General features: G+C 34.2%; 3 protein-coding genes across 3 annotated transcripts; all 3 read left to right on the top strand.

Moving 5' to 3' along the window:
* The first annotated feature begins 1456 nt into the window (after positions 1 to 1456).
* On the top strand, positions 1457 to 2158 carry LOC106294199. The gene is made up of 2 exons (XM_013729782.1): positions 1457 to 1726; positions 1932 to 2158. Exons 1-2 carry the CDS (start codon positions 1498 to 1500, stop codon positions 2075 to 2077), a joined length of 375 nt encoding a protein of 124 aa, XP_013585236.1. The 5' UTR covers positions 1457 to 1497; the 3' UTR covers positions 2078 to 2158.
* Positions 2159 to 7486: 5328 nt separating this feature from the next.
* LOC106293327 (ATP-dependent DNA helicase Q-like 1) lies at positions 7487 to 11174 on the top strand. The gene is made up of 10 exons (XM_013728993.1): positions 7487 to 7646; positions 7733 to 8067; positions 8613 to 8864; positions 9006 to 9169; positions 9303 to 9399; positions 9488 to 9531; positions 9889 to 10003; positions 10200 to 10553; positions 10632 to 10856; positions 10969 to 11174. Exons 1-10 carry the CDS (start codon positions 7532 to 7534, stop codon positions 11071 to 11073), a joined length of 1806 nt encoding a protein of 601 aa, XP_013584447.1. The 5' UTR covers positions 7487 to 7531; the 3' UTR covers positions 11074 to 11174.
* Positions 11175 to 12573: 1399 nt separating this feature from the next.
* On the top strand, positions 12574 to 15908 carry LOC106343288. The gene is made up of 5 exons (XM_013782457.1): positions 12574 to 12993; positions 13186 to 13314; positions 13530 to 13585; positions 13677 to 15173; positions 15242 to 15908. The coding sequence occupies exons 2-5, from the start codon at positions 13188 to 13190 to the stop codon at positions 15839 to 15841; spliced, it is 2280 nt and encodes a 759-aa protein (XP_013637911.1). The 5' UTR covers positions 12574 to 12993; positions 13186 to 13187; the 3' UTR covers positions 15842 to 15908.
* Positions 15909 to 20453: the final 4545 nt, after the last annotated feature.

Below are 20453 nucleotides of genomic sequence, written 5' to 3'. Positions count from 1 at the left end.
TATTTTTTGGGTGTCAAAATAAATATTTTAAAAATTAGGGGTGTAAATTCGAATTTGTAAGATAACTTGGGGAGAGCACAGGTGAAAAAACGCGCAACTGATTCGTTCCCGCCTAAAGTCCGTTTCAGATTATTAATCGTTGGGCTAAGAAGTTAATCTGGATAGACTATACAACCGAATAAGGCCCAATTGCAAGTTACAACAACATGGACACACAAATATTTATTGAGTATGCATTTGTACTAAATGAGTTCAGATTTTTTTTTCTTGTGGTAAAAAATGATTCAGATTGAAATTGATACTAAACATGTTGAAAATCTAAATATTTTTAATGCTAACAATTGAGCTAAAGACTATAGGACAAACAAAAATAAACACATTGATCCCTAGTGTATTATTTGTTGTTTTAGATTTTATTTTTTTGTCTTTTTTTTTCGGATTGTCTCTGTATTCCTGCCAAAAATTAAAAATTGGTATAAAATTTAACATTTTATCAAAAATAAAATAAAATAAACACACTGACTTATGAAAGAGAGGAAGAAATATAAAAATATAAGTAAATGAATATTATAAATCAATTGGGATGTCAATATTCAGAGGGACTTCATAAATCAATTGGGATGTCAATATGTCAACTATATCGGGACGTTTCGACCAACTTCCAACGAATGCTTCCGAGGATATTTTTTATCGGAATTTATCAACTACTTTCCGACAAATGGTATTTACCGAGAGCCAAACTCTGACTAAAGTTGGATTGTCGGAAAATAGTGGGAAATACCCATTACTGACTAACTACCGATGAATACTACCGTCGGAGTGTGAGCTTTATTCTTGTAGTGTCATTCCAAGTGAGGAGATGTCGAAAGACATGATTTTTGGTCGCATGTTTTGTGTTTTGTAACTCTATAAATAGCTTTAGAGAGATAGAGAGATGCAAGGGTTGATAACCTAAACATGTTCTTCAGTTAACTGAACAAAAGAAAAATACACTCTCTTTCTATTAATTGTCATGTTAATCTTTAAGAACATTCTTTAAATTTTCTTCCAGAACAAATGATTTAAGTTGCAAAAAACAACGATTTAGAGCGCGATGTTGTTTAGAGAATTTCTGTAAGATACACATTCAAGTGCAATATGGTTCGAGCTCTATGCCCTGGCAACAAAACAAACCCTTGATGATATTCAAACCTAACATAAACAAAAAGAGTCACTTAGCTAGGCAAGAAAAGGAGTCCATGTCTATTTAAGGTCAAGACCACGGTTGATGTTTTGTATTGGCATTTCTCTAGAAACTATTGTTCGTTTGAAAGTTATTTTCTTTCTATTCTGATCATTTTGTTGTAACGGTTTTTTCTCATTGTTGGATGACTTTCCACCACATATAGCCTCTCCCAAAATACAAGATTTTAAACCAAACACTAATAGAGATTCTAATTCATCGGAATATAAAACATAAAAAAAACAATAGTAGAAAAAGAGAGAGACAATACCGAGATGGAGGATTTCCAGTCTCCTAGAATACGATCTTACAAATCGTATGAAGGAGATCGGAACCTCCAATTGGTTGATCCTGCCGATTTAAAACCGGTGAGAGGGATTTACGTTGTTAGGGAATCAAAACGCAACCGATCTCCCATGACATCGGATCTATGGCGCAAGATCTCTTACAAAGACCTGCCCGTTAGACCGAGAAGAGCTTCTTCTCATTCAACATCGTTAAAAGGTAATTTTCTTTAAAAAAAATGAATCATATGATTTATAGACTACAACAAATCTTCTGACAACATTCTATTGCTACATTTACAATGACGAGTCTAGTTGTACAATGTACACATATTTCGGGTTTTACAGTATATCAATATTTTTAATAGAGTTTTAAATGTTTCTAACATTATATGTGGGTCTGTTAATAAATGTAATAATCGGAGGATGGTGGAACGATCCGGAGATGAAGAGAAAGAGACGAGTGGCGAAGTACAAGATTTATTCAGTCGAAGGAAAGATGAAGACATCTTGGAGAAAGAGCTACAAGTGGATTAAGGTCCAATGCTCGAAGATTATTCATGGAATATAGCTCTCCAATGTATATCATCTGTTCAGTAGTTTGATTTTAAAGGGAAACTAAAGCCATGCATGCATATATGTATTTTATTCAATTTCATTTATTTAATTCCTTTTGTTAATTGTGTTAATGGTGTATTTTGATGACGTTACATTCACTCTAATTAACTTGAAAATGCAGTAAACAAATAAACTATTTTAATTTCAAAAATTATAAAATTACTAGAACCTGTTAGGAGATAACTTTATAGTAGGATCCATAAATATCTAAATGTTCATAAGACTATATATACTTGTTATTATCGTGCCATGTTATATGAGAATGACTTGTTTTTTTACCACTTATAGCGTTGTTATCTAACTCGCTTTTAGTAAGAAAATCGTAATACAAATTGACAAATGCGTTCGATAACAAAAAGTTGTTCGATAAAGAATTTTTCAAATGTGAAAGTTGAGAACTGGGGCGAATCGATGTAAGAATGAAACCACAACGTCGCGAATCGAGTGAGAAGTCAACTATGTTTTTGTTATAAATAGACTACAACCCCCATTCATTTAGTATCACCCAAGTTTCTGAAAACAGAAAGAAAGCAATTTTGGTTCACCACTCTCCTGCTCGTTGTCTTGTTGATTTCAGCTGGTAATTTTGGTTCTAATGTTTTCAAAAAAATGCATATGCATGCATATATATGATCTAAAAAATGAATTTGTCTTTGGATATTTATAAGGAATCCCGAAGAGCGAGGCGACGTGTACGAAGTACTTAGGCGAAGCCATATTGGCGTATCCATGCAAGGAAAGCTACTGTGAAGCAAAATGCGCTGAGTTTTACCACGAGTCATGCAGAGGAGAGTGTGAGGATCATGATCACCACCACGGAGTGCATTTAACAAATGACCATGACGATCATTGCCACTGCTACGGTCGTTATTAAGCTGCTGAAGTTTACTAAATTCGTATTGTATTAAATAAAACAAGAATGTAAGCGTGGTGGTTTCCTTCGATTTAAGTGTCATGTGTGAGTGTTGTTTGCCTTTTTTCTAATAATAAAACAAAATAGTACGTAGGACGAAGCTAATGACTTTCCTTCTACATCTATTATAAGATCATGTTGTATGTTATTTCGATTTGATAATAATAATAAAGTTTTTCTGTGTTTTGTCTACGTATTTGTTTAACCGCATAGATAAAGACACGAATTCGTCGATTTGAAGTTTTATGTACGTTCACAATATCACTTTGTGTCCTCATGATTGTGATCAAGTGATAGTTGAGACATGGGAATATAATAAAACACTCTCTTCCAGGTTTAAGTTTTTCTTTAAAACAAAATTACACTGTGTGGGAAGTCTGAGCATTGGTTTTGGTTAAAACAGTTTATCTGTTAGCCCTGTCACATGCGATCTACCATCTAGCATTAACCGATAAACATTTTAAACTTGAGTCAACTAGTATAGCGATTTTCCAAAAAAAAAAAAAACTCTAAAACACTAATTGTATTTCTATCTAAGATCATTTCCACCAGCTCTTTATCTCTTTATTTTTTAAAGAGTTTTGCATTACAACAACTCTTTATCTCTTTATTTTTTTTAAGAGGTGAACAGTGCACCTTCAAATATAAAGAGTCACTATTCAGGTCTTTTAATACTATTTAATTTTCACTACAAGAAAACATATTATTTATGAGAGCAGTATTCGTTGTAAATTCGTCGTAACGTTGTAAATTCGTCGTAAACAGGGTGTTACGACGAATTAACCTCGAAAGACCTTTCGTTGTTAAACGTCCGTCGTAACAGAGGTTTCGTCGTAAACGACTCGTTACGTTTACGATGAAATATATTTCTCGTAAAGCGTAAGGAAAGAATTCGTCGTAAACGACACGTAAGATTTCGTGGTAAAGCCCACGTAATGATTTCGATGTAAAGCACACATAAATAATTTCGTTGTAAAGAACACATAAACATTTCGATGTAAAACCCTCGTAAATCTTTCGATGTTAATCACTCGTAAACCTTATCATGATCTACCATTTGCTCCTTCTGATGATAATTATATTCATTATGCAAATGATTCGGTTCTTCATTATGATGAGCATCCTCAAAATTATTATTACTACTACAAGCTTCATTTCCCCCATAACCCTCTCCATGTTGATACCAAATGTAATATTGTGGTGTAAATCCTATGTTTACTAAATGCTTCCATACAGTTTCACTACGTGCAAATTTTGAATTCTTGCATTTCCGATAGGGGCAGAACATCTTACCGCTTTCCTGCATGATCGGTGTACAGCCCGCCTGGTGCATGAATGTCTCTAGCCCGCTCACAAATGCGTTCGTCACCCTCCCGTCGGAATCTTTGTGCAAATACATCCAACTCCGTAACTCGTAAATACTACCGCCACCAGCCATTTTTTTCTTAGATTTTGTTTTGAAATTGTTTTTTCCTGATTTTTTTTCTCGTTTGTGTGTTGAGAGGAAGAGAGTTGTGGGAAATGACATATATAGAGAAATTTGTAGTTGAAATATAACAACGATTTTACAAGGAATGTTTTACATGGATTTTACATGTCTTTAACATATGATTTACAACCACTTTACAACGAATTTAGGTAAGTTAAAGCACATTGAATACATGTTTTCACCTAAATATAACTGTAACATGTTTCGTTGTAATGTCGATGTAACGGTTACGACAAATTTCTGTTTCCACGTACTTTCGTCGTAAACTTACATTGAGTTTACGACGAAACATTTTCGTCGTAAAGTTACATGGAGTTTACGACGAATTTTGGACTCTTCGTAATTGCGTTGTAAACACCATGTAAATTTACGAGGAAATATTTTCCTCGTAAATCTTCGTTGTTACAGAAACGTTTTCTTGTAGTGTTTCACTTTAGTCCCTACAATTATATATGTCTCATAATTGCATGATAACTTTTTATATATCATATTTTAGTACTTATCATTATAGTTTATTAAAACTATTTCAATTAAAAATACACTATTAACATTTTTATATCATCTAGAGTTATGTTTGACTACATATTATTATATTTTTTTCAAAAATACCTTCTCTTAAGATCTATCAAATAGTATGTTTTATTGATTTTTGAAAGTTTAATAATGATGATATTTAGTTATTATACTTTTGAGGAGTAAAATGTAATATATTAAATTTTTTTAAAAAAATATATAAATGGCCGTCGTTGGAAAACCACCCTTTTATCCCTTTATTTTACGTGGATCTCTCCTTTAGAATAAAGAGTGTTGTTGGAGATGCTCTAAGCTAATCAAATCTGACAAAACATAAAAAAAAACAATGTGAGTTTTTTTGGCAACAAATGCCATTGTCAGTCCCAGTTAAAGTATCTTTAACATAATTTGCTCACATCATTTATAATATTTGGACACAAAAAATAATAATTCACGTTGATTCTTAAAAAAAAAATGCAAACTATATTATTCGAAAATGGAAGTATAAATAGTACAGTGCATAAAATATTCACTTGGTTGATAAGTTTCACTCTTAAGTAAGATTGATGGAATGGTTTCTGTCCAAATATATTTCCATGCAGATAGGGAATGAATTGTGATTGTTTGTCTACATTAGTCTTGTCAACTACTTATTTTCCGACAAGTAATATGTAGGATTCAGCCTAGTGGGAATCAAAGATAGTTGTTGCTCTCGTATACGTATGCACTAATTATATACCCACAAAATCCAAAAAGAACTTGTTATCTCTTGTATAAATGTATACTAATTTATTTTTCTCCAAATATTAATCTTATAAAGCAATACATTTGTGTTTGGTTAAACAAGAGACTAGACAAAACTAAAGTTGAGAAAGATTTGACTCTATAGTAGTGGATATCCTTTAAGAATCAAGTGGGCAAGGCCCTGGCTAAGAAGCTATGAATGGGACCAGATGACCTCTATAAATGTAGGCAGATATCCATAGCAAAACCAAAGAGTTGCTTAATTTCCCTGTTCTAAAAATCGGCCGCCTAGGCGGCCGCCTAGGCGCTACGCGTCACTATTCCGCCCCGATTTATGCCAAATCGGTTTAAAAAATCGGATATCCGATTTTTTTCCGCCTAGACCGCCTAAATGACCGCGTAGCCGCCTAAATGACCGCCTAGCCGCCTAGGCGGCCGCCTAATCTATTTTTTATTTTTTTTTATTTTTTTATTTTATTTTTAATAATATTTTTAATTTTTATTTGATCTAAAATTTTATAAATATCATTTATATTCATAATTTTGATGAAAAATACACTATATTAAGTTTATATATTCTATTTGTGTGTTTTATATAATCTTAAACATGAAAATGTATTAATGTTACACACAATTAAAGATTAACATGTTTTATAACACAGTAAACCATCTAAAAATTCCGCCCCGCATAATTTCCGATTAATCCCCGATTTTCTCTTTAGGCGCTAGGCCCAACCCGACCGCCCGACTAGCGCCTAGCGCGTTCAAGAACATGGGCTTAATTTACACCGTTGAGTTTAAAACTTTGCCCCCAATAAAATTGAAAAGTTGGGACCATGCCTTTTAATTTGGACCTTCTTTCACCCCCACACAGCTAAGCCTCGTTACAGAATTGAGGAAAAATCGGATAATAATGCCGCATCTTTACCATAATATCTAAAAGGACCTTCATCTATATTCTCTCGCGTTTAAAACCTTCACCTAGACACCTTTTTGCTAAGTCCCCTGATGATATCTAACAAACCCTAATTCTATAACTAGAAAGCAGATACTTTTTTTTATCAACTTAAATTTATTAATTATAGTGTGATACAAATACATAGATAACACATATGAAAATTAAAAACAACAAATATTATAATGAAAGTAACTAGAAGACAACAATAGATCAAGTGAAATAATTGTAGACACTTTTCCTTCAAAAATCTATAAAGTATCAACTATAATATTTTTTTTTTGCTAGGACTCTAATAATTTTTTTGCGAGCTTTAAATCTTCGTCACATCATTAACACCAATTTTGTTGCTGTATTACGTTGAGTTTATTGTAAACTAAAGTTATAGAGACATTCTTCTGAAAAAAAATCCAATGTGCTGATTTAACCGTGAAAATTAAAATGTGGGATAAAATGTTATGGACTGATAAATGAGTTTGGATTCAACAGAGATATGGGCTTTTTTCTGTTCTCAATTCTCACCAATCAATTTAATAGAGATCGACCATGATACGTTTTACTAATGGATTCACAGCAACCGTTTAAGTTGGGTTTTTAAAAAGCGATATAGTTGGGCCTGAAAGGCCATCTAACGGAAACTAAACGGCAGCGTTTCAAAAATGGCGGGAAAACTCAGTTTGAGGCTTTTTTTTGCGCAAAAAAATTCAACATTTAATTAAATTTCTAATCGCCGCCGGGGGAAGAAAAATTCGCAGCTTCCGTTGTTACCGGAGTCGAGAATCCGTCTTGGAAGATGAACGGTCAGGATCTCGAACTGGAGAAAGCTCGGTTGCTGAGCCTCGCTACCAGACTCGGATTCGACGAAGAGTCCGCGAAGAAATGCTTGGATCGATTCGTCGATCTCTACGGTACCAAATCCGATTTCTAGAGAAATTTATCTAATCGAATTGAATCGCTATTATCTGAATATATTTAATTTTATGGTTTGAAAAAGGTGATGATGGTCGAGATTTCATCACTGTTGAGTTATGTGGAGACGATTTTCTCGCGGCGTTGGCTGATTTCGAGGAAGGAACCGAGGAATGGGATGACGTACAGGCTTTGGAGACCGAAGCTCAGGGAACGTTGGCTGAGATGTTTAATAGAGGTAACACTAGTGATAACGGATTCGAGACTGATGATGGTGAGTCGAGTGTCCAAGTTCATGTCATTGAGGATTCTCCTGAGTCGAAGAATAAACCTGACGTGATGGAGCTGGATTCTTCTAGTGATTTTGAAGATGATGAGGATACGCAGACAGGTTCTAGAAGTCACTCTTTGAGATCCATGGTAAAGATTCAACACTACATTTACTGTTTCATGGTTTTGGGAAGGAAGATTAATCATTGTTTGGCAAAGACCTTCCTGCTTCATTTGCATTCAAACACCCTGCACCCCTGTGAATGAATAAGAAACTTTCAATGAAACTGTTTCATGGTAGACTCGTTTTACATTACATACATGTTGCCATTGAGGGTAGCTATCTCTGCTTGTGAATGCAAGCTGAAACTTGAAAGTAAATCTTAATCTCTAACGACAAGTCCTTTATAAGTTTGCTATGGTCTCTCTGTATCTTGAACATGGTCCTAAGAAACCAGTGTTATTAGGTGGACAAACAAAACAGACCAATTTAGTTGTGAGGTCAATGGTTTGTGAAAGAACAGCTTTTCATTAGTTTGGGTTTGGTGCATAAACTTAAAAGAATTGTGCTTTGGATGTCGTTTAACAGTTTCTGGGTTTGCTATCTCTCTTCATTTGTTGGACAGTGTTTCCAGTAACGAGTATGTACTGTCTTCTTACTTACACTGAAACTTATGAACTGTTCTGCTTTGAAGGAATATTCCATGGAAGATTCAGTACCAACGATTTCAGGCAGAAAACCTTCTGTACCTACATCAGGCAAGGACCATGAAACTCCAAGCTACGAAGAGTTGCAGGCGTTGGATGATCTGGAATTTGCGAACTTGGTTATTTTTGGGAACAAGGTGTTCCGGCCCCTGCAGCATCAAGCATGTAGAGCATCTATGGAAAAGAAGGATTGCTTTGTTCTAATGCCGACGGGAGGGGGGAAAAGTTTGTGTTACCAGGTTATGATCCTTTACCTCTACATCTAGGTCTATCTAGGAGTAATCTGGATTCTGTCTAGGATTAGTTAGTCCCATTACCATTAGTTTCTATTACCACAGGCTGCATAGTAAAACTCATGTTTTTGTTTGTTTGTTCCACAGCTTCCTGCAGCACTGAAAACTGGAGTTACCATAGTTATATCTCCTCTGTTATCCCTCATCCAGGATCAGATAGTTGCACTGAATCTTAAGTTCGGTGTACCAGCAACTTTTCTGAACTCTCAGCAAACATCTTCCCAAGCAGCAATTGTATTACAAGAGCTCAGGTGAAGATACTCTCACCATTTCTTTAATTTTCACAATATCCCAGGCATCATCTATTTATTTATTTTCTCTATGGAGATCTAATCATCTGAATGTGTTATTAAGCTTATATGTGCATTGAAATCTTGTTTGCAGAAGAGATAATCCGTCATGTAAACTCTTATATGTGACACCTGAGAAAATCGCTGGAAGTTCATCCTTTTTGGAGACACTAAAATGCTTAGACGGCAAGGTATTTTGTTAAGTTTTATTCTTATTATTCTTGCATAATTGATCAAAACGTTTCTGGCATATTATACATCTCTTTCAATTAACAACAGGGCCTGCTGGCCGGTTTTGTGGTTGATGAGGCTCACTGCGTGAGGTACACTATCGTTCCATCCTTCTCTCAGACATTATATCTTTGTGATCTACATGACTGTTCTCTGATTATCAGTCACCAGTTGATCAAAGATTTATGGCTTCGACCTGAGAAAATTTTCCTTGAAGTTCAAATAGATATACACAATGATTTTCTGGTAACCATTTTTATAGCATCCTGGTCGAGCATGTTGGAATTGATTGGAATCTGTTGGGTGTCAGTAGTTTCATTTTAATAGCATAGGTCAATAAGCTTGATCAACATGTTAAAAGTCTTAAAACTCACTCTGCATCAGAAACACTGACTGTTCGATTTTGGGTGTCTGTATCTGAAAACTGCTACATTTTTCTTTGTTTCCAGCCAATGGGGACATGACTTCCGGCCAGACTACAGAGAACTGGGATGTCTTAAACAGAACTTTCCCCGTGTTCCGGTGATGGCTCTTACAGCCACAGCTACTGAATCAGTCTGTCAGGTAACAACCATCACCATGACTAGATCTTTCTTGAAATTCATTGGAACAGATTAAGAGCTTTGAGGGATTCCCATTGATTCGGATGTTAATTGAACTTTAGAAAATATTCCCAGCAATTTTGTTAGATATGCATAGTTCATCATGACCTGAAGGCCATTGAATCACCATTTTGAATTATTTTTTCTCCCCACGACAGGACGTACTAAAAAGTCTGAGAATCCCCAGGGCTCCGGTTCTCAAGATGAGCTTTGACCGAACCAATTTAAAGTACGAGGTGATCAACAAGACCAAGGAGCCACTCAAACAGCTGCAAGAGCTGCTAAAAGACCGGTTCAAGGATCAGTCTGGGATCGTTTACTGTCTCTCCAAAAGCGAATGTGTTGATGTAGCAAAGTTTCTGAACGAGAAATGCAAAGTGAAGACTGTTTACTACCACGCTGGTATGCCTGCGAAACAGAGAGTTGATGTTCAGAGGAAATGGCAAACAGGGGAGGTTCGGATTGTTTGTGCGACCATTGCATTTGGGATGGGAATAGACAAAGCAGACGTGGTAAGTCAAGCCTGTTCTTAGCTGTTGCAGTTTGTTTGTTATCATTTTCCTCTGTTTCCTTAATTTATTTCAATGCAGCGTTTTGTTATACACAACACATTGTCAAAAGCGATAGAAAGCTACTACCAAGAATCAGGGAGAGCAGGAAGGGACGGGCTTCAAGCGCAGTGCATTTGCTTGTACCAGAAGAAAGATTTTAGCAGAGTCGTCTGCATGCTGCGTAACGGACAAGGCAGAAACATGGATAGATTCAAGTCAGCCATGGCTCAGGCCAAGAAGATGCAGCAGTACTGTGAGCTTAAGGTAAATTCTCAAGAAACACGACTGAAAAAGCAAATGCTGTTAAGCTTATATCTATTGTGGCTAGTATATATGTTAATTTATCCTTCACTAAGTCAATCAATGAATGTTTCAGACTGAATGCAGAAGACAGATGCTACTAGACTACTTTGGAGAGTCATTCGACCGAAGGATTTGTAAAAGCAGTTTACATCCGTGTGATAACTGTGAAAAGAGCTGAAATAATCTTAGTCACATCTTTGATTACTTAACCTGTTATGGATGTATAGTTTTGTTAAAATGACCTTAGCGTTTGCATGCATAAGCATAATCAATTGTTAAAATGACCTCAAGCTCTTTGGTCGCTATGCCATAACTATTCGCACATCGCTCATAAGCGTTAATCAATTGCTTGTGATTACCTGAGCCTCTTGCAAAGTCGTTCATCAGTGCTAGGTTGTTCATTGAGGTCGTTTTAGTATCTGCGGTTTCTTTTAATTTCTACACCGACAAAAATTTAGGAAGATATCACTTTACGTGAAGCTTTTGTCTTTTCTGTAAAGAAAATTGTAAAATGAAGTTTCGACTGTATTAAAATACTCCTTCTGTTTTAAAATAGACGATGTTTTAGAAAGTTTTTGATGTTTCAAAATAGATGATGTTTTTATATTTCAATATACTTTTTAACTTTATCAAAAAACTGTGTAACCAATCATATTTTGTAGTATGTTTTGTGATTGATTAAATAATTTTTAATTTCTATTTTAATGATATTTTTATAGATAAAAGAAAAGTTTCTTAATAGCTATGCTTCATCCTAGAACTTCGTTTATAGGGATGTACTACTATCGTGGTTTAGAAAGGTGATGATTGCGTTCAGCACTAACAACATTCTTTGGATTATTATTTTGTCTGTAAATCAAAATCAAACTGCAAAAATATTGAATGCCCTGCGTATGTGATCCGAGTTAAATTCACCTGTTACCACGACAAAAAACAAAAAAGCTTCACCTGTTACATACTGAGATACACAATAAATGTACCAAAACTCTTAATTGGTGGTTTCAACCTGGGTAAAAAAGTACGCTGGTTAAACTTTGTGTGTATATAAATATTAAATCAGTCCAAACAGTTTTATCAGCTATTATGTCATTGACTCATTGGTCAGTAGTCAACTTTTATATGCTGTAAGATTCTGAAAAAATCATTTTTAGCATTTATAATTCATGTATAACACTAATTCATTTATACCGATAAACATTAAAATATGTCTCGTTTCCTCTATTGGTTTCCTCTATTTCCGATTACTTATCGTTGTAAGGTAACATTTTTGTTTCAAAATAAATGTCGTTTTATAATTTCAATGCAAAATTTATTGATTTTATATTTTAATCTATTTTTCAATTGATTGAGATGTGGTTAGGTATATTAGTATTAATATTTTTATTTATTAAATATACAAAATTAAATGTTTTCTTAACGTATGTGCCAAAGTTAAATACAAACAAGTATCAAAACTCTAATATATTCCTGAATTATTTTTTCTCTTTTTACAATATTAATAACATTTTTTGACAGCTGTATAATAACATTTCAATACGTATTGTTCCAAGAAAACATTAAAAACTCTCATCCGTAAGCCAAAAAGAAAAAAAAAATCATCATATCTCTAAAAAAGTCTTGACTTTTAATACAGAAAACAATGTTAACATTTAATATTCCAGAGGTGGAGTGAGAAAGAGGGGAAAATTCAAAGTTCTCTCACTCAAGAGGTCACATCAATTCACACACACAAACACACACAGTTGCATCGTTTTAATTTTTCTTCACAAGCGCTCTCCCCGCTGCTTCTCCTTTACGTCTCTCTCTCTCTCCCTTACTCTAATCCCAAAATACCAAATCGACGAATCCGTTCTCCTCTTCGTCCTCACTCTCTTCCCTGTTCTAGCTTCTTCCTCCGACCCATTTCTCAAAAAACCCATCTTCCATCGATTTGTTCGTGATTTTCCCCAATTGCGTTTTTTATAGGAGAGAGAGAGATATAAAGTTAAAGACTTTAATTGATTTTAGGGTTCCATTCTTCATCCAGCTCCACGACGCTTCTGGGTTATCTTCTCCACGCCTGCATTACCTTCTGAACGTTTATAAAATTTCGAATTCGGTACCATTTTCTGCTCAAATTCTAAATCTTTTTTTTTTTTGTTTTGTTTTGGTCTTATGAATCATTTGTTTTGTCTGTATTCCTGTTTCTTTATCCTGTTGCTGTCTAAAGTTTGGTCCTTTTTTTTGTCCTTGTGTCTGAAAATGATGCATTCCCTTGTAAGTAATCTAATTCAGTTGGTGTGATGTGTAGAGATGATAGAAACGGAGGCTGTTGAGAGGAAACGATCCAGAGGAGGCTTTTTAACTCTCTTTGATTGGTCTGGTAAATCCCGGAAGAAGCTTCTCTCCTCTACCACAACCACCACCTCTGGACCCTCCGGTAATAATGTCTCCACAACCAAAAGTCACTCTTTATCAGTTTTTACCAAATGTCTTGTGTTAACTGTAAAATGGTTGCTACTTTGATGCATAGTCCTATGTATATATATATATGTGGATGACAATGCACTTATTAATTCAAAGTTCAGTTTTAAAAAATCTACTTTGGCTTCTTTTTTAGTAGACTTAAGGTTTTGTCTTCTTTGTTTGTATCAGAAGCACCAAAGCAAGAGAAACAAAATGCTCAAACCTCCTCAAAGTCATCCCCCTCTGTAAGCATTCTCAATACCATTATTTTTCATTGTTGGATCCAGTGAATACATAAAGCAATATAGTCTTTGGTCTGATCTTCTTCTTTAACAGATTGAGGAGACAGGAAAGAGTTTGACTTACAGTCCTAGAAGGGACTCTAGTTGCTCAACATCCACTGTCACTAGCGATGATAGACAAGGGTCCAGAGCCCCGAGTGTGGTCGCCAGGCTCATGGGTTTGGAGTCTCTACCTGTGGCAAACTCCCTGGAACAACCTCGGTCTAATCCTGATTTTGATCCCTTCTTCCTCAGTTCCTCACGCAAGGCAAGCACATGGGATGCGTACGAGAGTTTGGGCTATGTGAATCTCCGCAGTCACTATGATGGCATTTCTTGGGATCATTTGGATTCAAGAACGAATAACAACGAGTCTCACCGGTTACCTATTAACCGCTTTCAAACCGAGACGTTGCCTCCAAAGTCGGCTAAACCAATCTCCGTCACTCACAACAGGCTCTTGTCGCCTATCCGGAGTCCTGGTTTTGTTCAGTCTAGGAACCCTGCTCAAGTTATGGAAGCAGCTTCGAGAATGATCGAGCCAAGTCCTCGGATAGCTGCTGCTAAAGCACGTTTTCCATCGTCTGAGGCTTCCTCTTCATCGATTCCAATGAGGATCAGAGATTTGAGAGAGAAGCTAGAAGCTTCACAGAAAAAACAAACTCCACAAATCTCTAATGGTACCCGCAACAATAAGTGTTTAAGAGGGAAGAATGAAACATCATCACTCAAGACACAGGAGACGAATAAGTTATTGGGTAAAACCAGTAAAGCGAAGCCGCCTTCTGTATCTGCTGCACACACAAAGGCTAATACTACTCACAAGCAAGAGAACTCAACGTCCTCAAGTAGCAGCAACAAAGTTCAAAAGGAGAAGGTACAAACCAAGAACCGCATAGTTAAAAAAGATCCAAAAGAATCTTCTGCTAACAGCACTGGGAAAGCTCTGGCTAAGCAGAATAACCAGAAACAGAACCAACCCGCTGTGACGTCTGTTTCAAAACAGAAAAGCAGCAAAGTGATGAACAAAGTTGTAAACAAGGTGTTGGTGGAAACCGGAACTTCATCTAAGAAGCCTGGTCCTAAGAAGAATCCTCCTCGCAACAAAAAACCGGCAAATGGGGTGCAAGAGCCTGGAGTGATCAGTGAGAAACTGATCAAAAGGGGTGAAAAGTTGAAGAAATGTAACATCAGTGTTGAAAGTGATAGAAAGAAGGACATGGATGTGATCTCGTTCACTTTCTCATCCCCCATCAAGGGCATATCATCTACTAAAAGGACCACCGATCAAGAAAGAGAATCTGCACTTAGTTTGAGTGCAATCAACGGTGATTCTCTAAATATATTATTGGAACAGAAGCTTAGGGAGCTAACCTCTAAGATTGAGTCATCTAGCAGTGGCCTAACACAAGAGGGAGAGTCTTCAGGCTCCATTTCAAAGGATTGGGTGAATGGGACCATATCTTTGCCGTCTGATGATCTTGATAAAGTTTCATCAGAGAATGAATCTGTCTCTGACTGTACTTCTTTCTACAATAACCGAAAGTTTCAGGTCAGTCATGCATCTCTTTGCACAAAGCTCTTAGTAGCTTCCCACTGATTTTTGAAACTTTGATACAGGCAGAAGAGCAGGAAGTAAACAGCTTTGGAACAGAAGCTGAGGATCTCCAAATCTCAAATTCACACAATGAGATTGAAGAAACAGAACTCTCAGAATCAGTAGCTTTAGCAGAAGCTGAAGAAGAAGGCCATCATGACTGGGAGCTTGAGTACATAACCGAGATCATATCCTCTAACCAACTGATGGTGAAAGAAATCTCCTTGGGCATGGCTACTGATATATTACCTTGGAGCCTCTTCGACGAACTCGAATCCAAGAGAGATCCACGTGGAAACCTGGAGAGAAAAACGCTGTTTGAGTTTGTGAACGAGTGGTTAACAGTTAGATGCGAGAAGACGTTCATGGGAAGCTGCAGAGGATTGTTTTTGTTTGGAAGGAAAGAGGTTTTAGCTGAGGAAATGAAGAGGGAGATTGAGAGGTTGAAGAAGATAAGAGAGATGATGATGGTGGATGAGCTCGTTGACAGTGAGATGAGTAGCTTTGAAGGGAGATGGCTTGATTACAAGAGAGAGGCGTATGAAGAAGGGAGTGAGATTGAAGAAGAGATTTTGTCTGATTTAGTTGATGAGTTAGTTAATGATCTTCTCTTGTGTTTCTAACGACCTTGTTGTCTTCTTCTAGAAAGAATTGTTTCTATTAATTTAGAAAAATATCATTCACTGAATATATCTCAAGTAGCAAATAGTTGTAGACATTCTTCGTTTCAGGTGTTGGCGCCTAAAGCACTAAAGTATGGAAATGCAGGGGAACTAAAAAACAGCATGGATTTTTAGTTCACAATGTGAGAACGGGAAGGCGTCTCTGTGAAACTGAGGAAAAGACAAAAAAAACTTTACAAGAGCCACATGCTTATGCAACGGGAACTGAAACAGCATGGAGTTCTAGTTCAAAATGTGAGAACAGAAAGGCGTCTCTGTGAAAGTGAGGAAAAGACAAAAGACAAAAGACAAAAATTCAAAAATATAAAAATATTGTTTTATATATAACTTGCATCATTCACTAACATATGATGAAGGTCAAAGAGATTTAAAACTTTTGTTGTCTATTTTTCTCTAGAAAATAGCAATTTTAAAGTGGTTAGTCCACCAATTTAGGGAGTATTATGAAGTTTTACTAAATTAATTGATAAAAAATTAAAACAATGCACATGTACCATGAAAGAGAGTTTAATATACATTAATACAAATGTATAATGTGTTTAGAAAATTTAAAACAACAGTAAATATCATAAACTTCAGTATATAAAACCTTTACCGAAAAATTCAATATTTTCGTAGGGGGTTAAACACATAGATTTTGAGAAAAATTCAAAAATATGAAAATATTGTTTGATGCATAGTTGCATTCTTCACTAACATATGATGAATGTCAAAGAGGTTTAGAACTTTTGTTGTTGCCGTTTCTCTAGAAAATAGCGATTTTATAGTGGTTAGTCCACCAATTTAAGAAGTACTATGAAGTTTTACTAAATTAATTGACAAAAAAAATTAAAACGATGCCATGTACCAAGAAAAAGAGTTTATTATACATTAACATAAATATAGAATGTGTTTGGAAATTCTAAAACAATACTAAAGATCATAGGCTTCAGTATATAGAGCATTTAACGAAAAAATCAATATTTTTCGTATTACCGAAAATAAATTTCAAAAATATGAAAATACTGTTTTAATGTATAGTTGCATCGTTCACTAACATATGATGAATGTCAAAGAGGTTTGGAACTTTTGTTGTCTCTGTTTCTCTAGAAAACATCGATTTTATAGTGGCTAGTCTATCAATTTAAGGAGTATTATGAAGTTTTACTAAATTAATTGACAAAAAATTAAAACGATGCCCATGTACCATGAAAGAGAGTGTAATATACATTAATACAAATATAGAATGTTTTAGAAATTTCAAAACAACACTAAAGATCATAAACTTAAGTATATAGAGCATTTACCAAAAAATTCAATATTTTTGTAGGTATTAACACTTAGATTTTGAGAAAATTTCAAAAATATGAAAATACTGTTTTAATGTATAGTTGCATCGTTCACTAACATATGATGAATGTCAAAGAGGTTTGGAACTTTTGTTGTCTCTGTTTCTCTAGAAAACATCGATTTTATAGTGGCTAGTCTATCAATTTAAGGAGTATTATGAAGTTTTACTAAATTAGTTCACAAAAAAATTAAACGATGCCCATGTACCATGAAAGAGAGTTTTAAAATACATTACTACAAATGTTGAATTTGTTTAGAAATTTTAAAACAACACTAACGATCATAAGCTTAAGTATATAGCATTTACCGAACAAACTTAATATTTTCGTAAGGGGGTTAAGGTTAACACATAGATTTTGAGAAAAAAATCAAAAATATGAATACAATGTTTTAATGCATAGTTTCATCCTTCACTAACATATGATGAAGGTCAAATTAGGGAATACTATGATCTTTTACTAAATTGATTGACAAAAAATTAAAACGATGCCCATGTACCATGAAAGAGAGTTTAATATACATTAATACAAATGTAAAATGTGTTAGAAATGTTAAAACAACACTAAAGGTCATAGGCTTCAGTATATAGAGCATTTACCGAAAAATTAATATTTTTGTATTATCGAAAAATACACATATATTTTGAGAAAAATTCAAAAATATGAAGATACTGTTTTAATGCATAGCTGCATTATTCACTAACATATAATGAAGGTCAAAGAGGTTTGGAACATTTGTTGTCTCCGTTTCTCAAGAAAATAGCGATTTTATAGTGGTTAGTCCACCAAGTTAGGGAGTATTATAAAGTTTTACTAAATTAATTGACAAAAAATTAAAACGATGTCCATGTACCATGAAAGAGAGTTTAATATACATTAATTCAAATATAGAATATGTTTAGAAATTTAAAAACAACACTAAACATCGTTGGCTTCAGTATATAGAGCATTTACCGAAAAATTCAATATTTTCGTAGGGGTTATCACATCGATTTTAAGAAACTTTCAAAAATATAAAAATACTGTTTTAATGTATAATTGAATCCTTCACTAATATATGATGAGGTCAAAGAGGTTTGGAACTTTTGTTGTTTCCGTTTCTCTAGAAAATAGAGATTTTATAGTGATTTGTCCACCAATTTAGGGAGTATTATGAAGTTTTACTAAATTAATAGACAAAATATTAAAACGATGCCCATGTACCATGAACGATAGTTTAATATACATTAATACAAATGTAGAATGTGTTTAGAAATTTTAAAACAACACTAAAGACCATAGGCTTCAGTATATAAAACATTTACCGAAAAACTCAATATTTTCATGGGGGTTATACACACAGATTTTGAGAAAATTTTAAAAATATGAAAATATTGTTTTTATGCATAGTTGCATCTTTAACTGACATATGATGAAGGTCGAAGAGGTTTGGAACTTTTGTTTTCTCCGTTTCTCTAGAAAATAAAGATTTTATAATAGTTAGTCCACCAATTTAGTGAGTATTTTGAAGTTTTTACTAAATAGATTGACAAAAAATTAAAACGATGCACATGTACCATGAACGATAGTTTAATATACATTAATACAAATATAAAATGTGTTTAGAAAATTTAAAACAACACTAAACACCATAGGCTTCAGTATATAAAACACACAGATTTTGAGAAAAATTAAAAATTTGAAGATACTGTTTTAATGCATAGTTGTATCCTTCACTAACATATGATGAAGGTCAAAGATGTGTGAAACTTTTGTTGTCTCCGTTTCTCTAGAAAATAACGATTTTATAATGGGTAGTCCACCAATTTAAGGAGTATTATGAAGTTTTACTAAATTAATTGACAAAATATTAAAACGATGCCCATGTACCATGAACGATAGTTTAATATACATTAATACAAATGTAGAATGTGTTTAGAAATTTTAAAACAACACTAAAGACCATAGGCTTCAGTATATATAACATTTACCGAAAAACTCAATATTTTCGTAGGGGTACACACAGATTTTGAGAAAATTTTAAAAATATGAAAATACTGTTTTTATGCATAGTTGCATCCTTCACTAACATATGATGAAACTCGAAAAGGTCTGGAACTTTTTTTGTCTCCGTTTCCCTAGAAAATAGCGATTTTATAGTGGTTAGTCCACCAATTTAGGGAGTATTATGAAGTTTTTACTAAATAGATTGACAAAAAATTAAAAAAATGCCCATGTACCATGAGCGATAGTTTAATATACATTAATACAAATGTAGAATGTGTTTAGAAATTTTAAAACAACACTAAATGCCATAGGCTTCAGTATATAAAACATTTACCGAAAAACTCAATATTTTCGTAGGGGTTAACACATAGATTTTGAGAAAAATTCAAAACTATGAAGATACTGTTTTAATGCATAGTTGCATACTTCACTAACATATGATGAAGGTCAAAGATGTGTGGAACTTTTGTTGTCTCCGTTTCTCTAGAAAATAGCGACTTTATAGTGGTTAGTTCACCAATTTAAGGAGTATTATGAAGTTTTACTAAATTAATTGACAAAATATTAAAACGATGCCCATGTACCATGAACGATAGTTTATTATACATTAATACAAATGTAGAATGTGTTTAGAAATTTTAAAACAACACTAAACACAATAGGCTTCAGTATATAAAAAATTTACCGAAAAACTCAATATTTTCGTAGGGGTTAGTTAACGCACAGATTTTGATAAAAATTCAAAAATATGAAGATACTGTTTTAATGCATAGTTGCATCCTTCACTAACATATGATGAAGGTCAAAGATGTGTGGAACTCTTGTTGTCTCCGTTTCTCTAGAAAATAGCGATTTTATAGTGGTTAGTCCACCAATTTAAGGAATATTATGAAGTTTTTACTAAATTGATTGACAAAATATTAAAACGATGCCCATGTACCATGAACGATAGTTTAATATACATTAATAGAATTGTAGAATGCATTTAGAAATTGCTGTCTCCGTTTCTTTAGAAAATAACGATTTTATAGTGGTTAGTCCACCAATATAAGGAGTATTTTGAAGTTTTACTAAATTTATTGACAAAATATTAAAACGATGCCCATGTACCATGAACGATAGTTTATTATACATTAATACAAATGTAGAATGTGTTTAGAAATTTTAAAACAACACTAAATGCCATAGGCTTCAGTATATAAAACATTTACCGAAAAACTCAATATTTTCGTAGGGGT

Source organism: Brassica oleracea, chromosome C5 (genome assembly GCF_000695525.1).
Source record: "Brassica oleracea var. oleracea cultivar TO1000 chromosome C5, BOL, whole genome shotgun sequence".
Lineage (NCBI taxonomy): Eukaryota > Viridiplantae > Streptophyta > Magnoliopsida > Brassicales > Brassicaceae > Brassica > Brassica oleracea.
This window is presented reverse-complemented; position numbering and strand designations above follow the sequence as displayed.

Coding starts and splice junctions, on each gene's coding strand:
- LOC106294199 (XM_013729782.1), top strand. CDS start 1,498: ATGGAGGATTTCCAGTCTCCTAGAATACGATCTTACAAATCGTATGAA. Junction 1,727..1,931: donor TCATTCAACATCGTTAAAAG/GTAATTTTCTTT, acceptor TAATAATCGGAG/GATGGTGGAACGATCCGGAG.
- LOC106293327 (XM_013728993.1), top strand. CDS start 7,532: ATGAACGGTCAGGATCTCGAACTGGAGAAAGCTCGGTTGCTGAGCCTC. Junction 10,004..10,199: donor CTACTGAATCAGTCTGTCAG/GTAACAACCATC, acceptor TCCCCACGACAG/GACGTACTAAAAAGTCTGAG. Junction 10,554..10,631: donor GAATAGACAAAGCAGACGTG/GTAAGTCAAGCC, acceptor ATTTCAATGCAG/CGTTTTGTTATACACAACAC.
- LOC106343288 (XM_013782457.1), top strand. CDS start 13,188: ATGATAGAAACGGAGGCTGTTGAGAGGAAACGATCCAGAGGAGGCTTT. Junction 13,586..13,676: donor CCTCAAAGTCATCCCCCTCT/GTAAGCATTCTC, acceptor CTTCTTTAACAG/ATTGAGGAGACAGGAAAGAG. Junction 15,174..15,241: donor ACAATAACCGAAAGTTTCAG/GTCAGTCATGCA, acceptor ACTTTGATACAG/GCAGAAGAGCAGGAAGTAAA.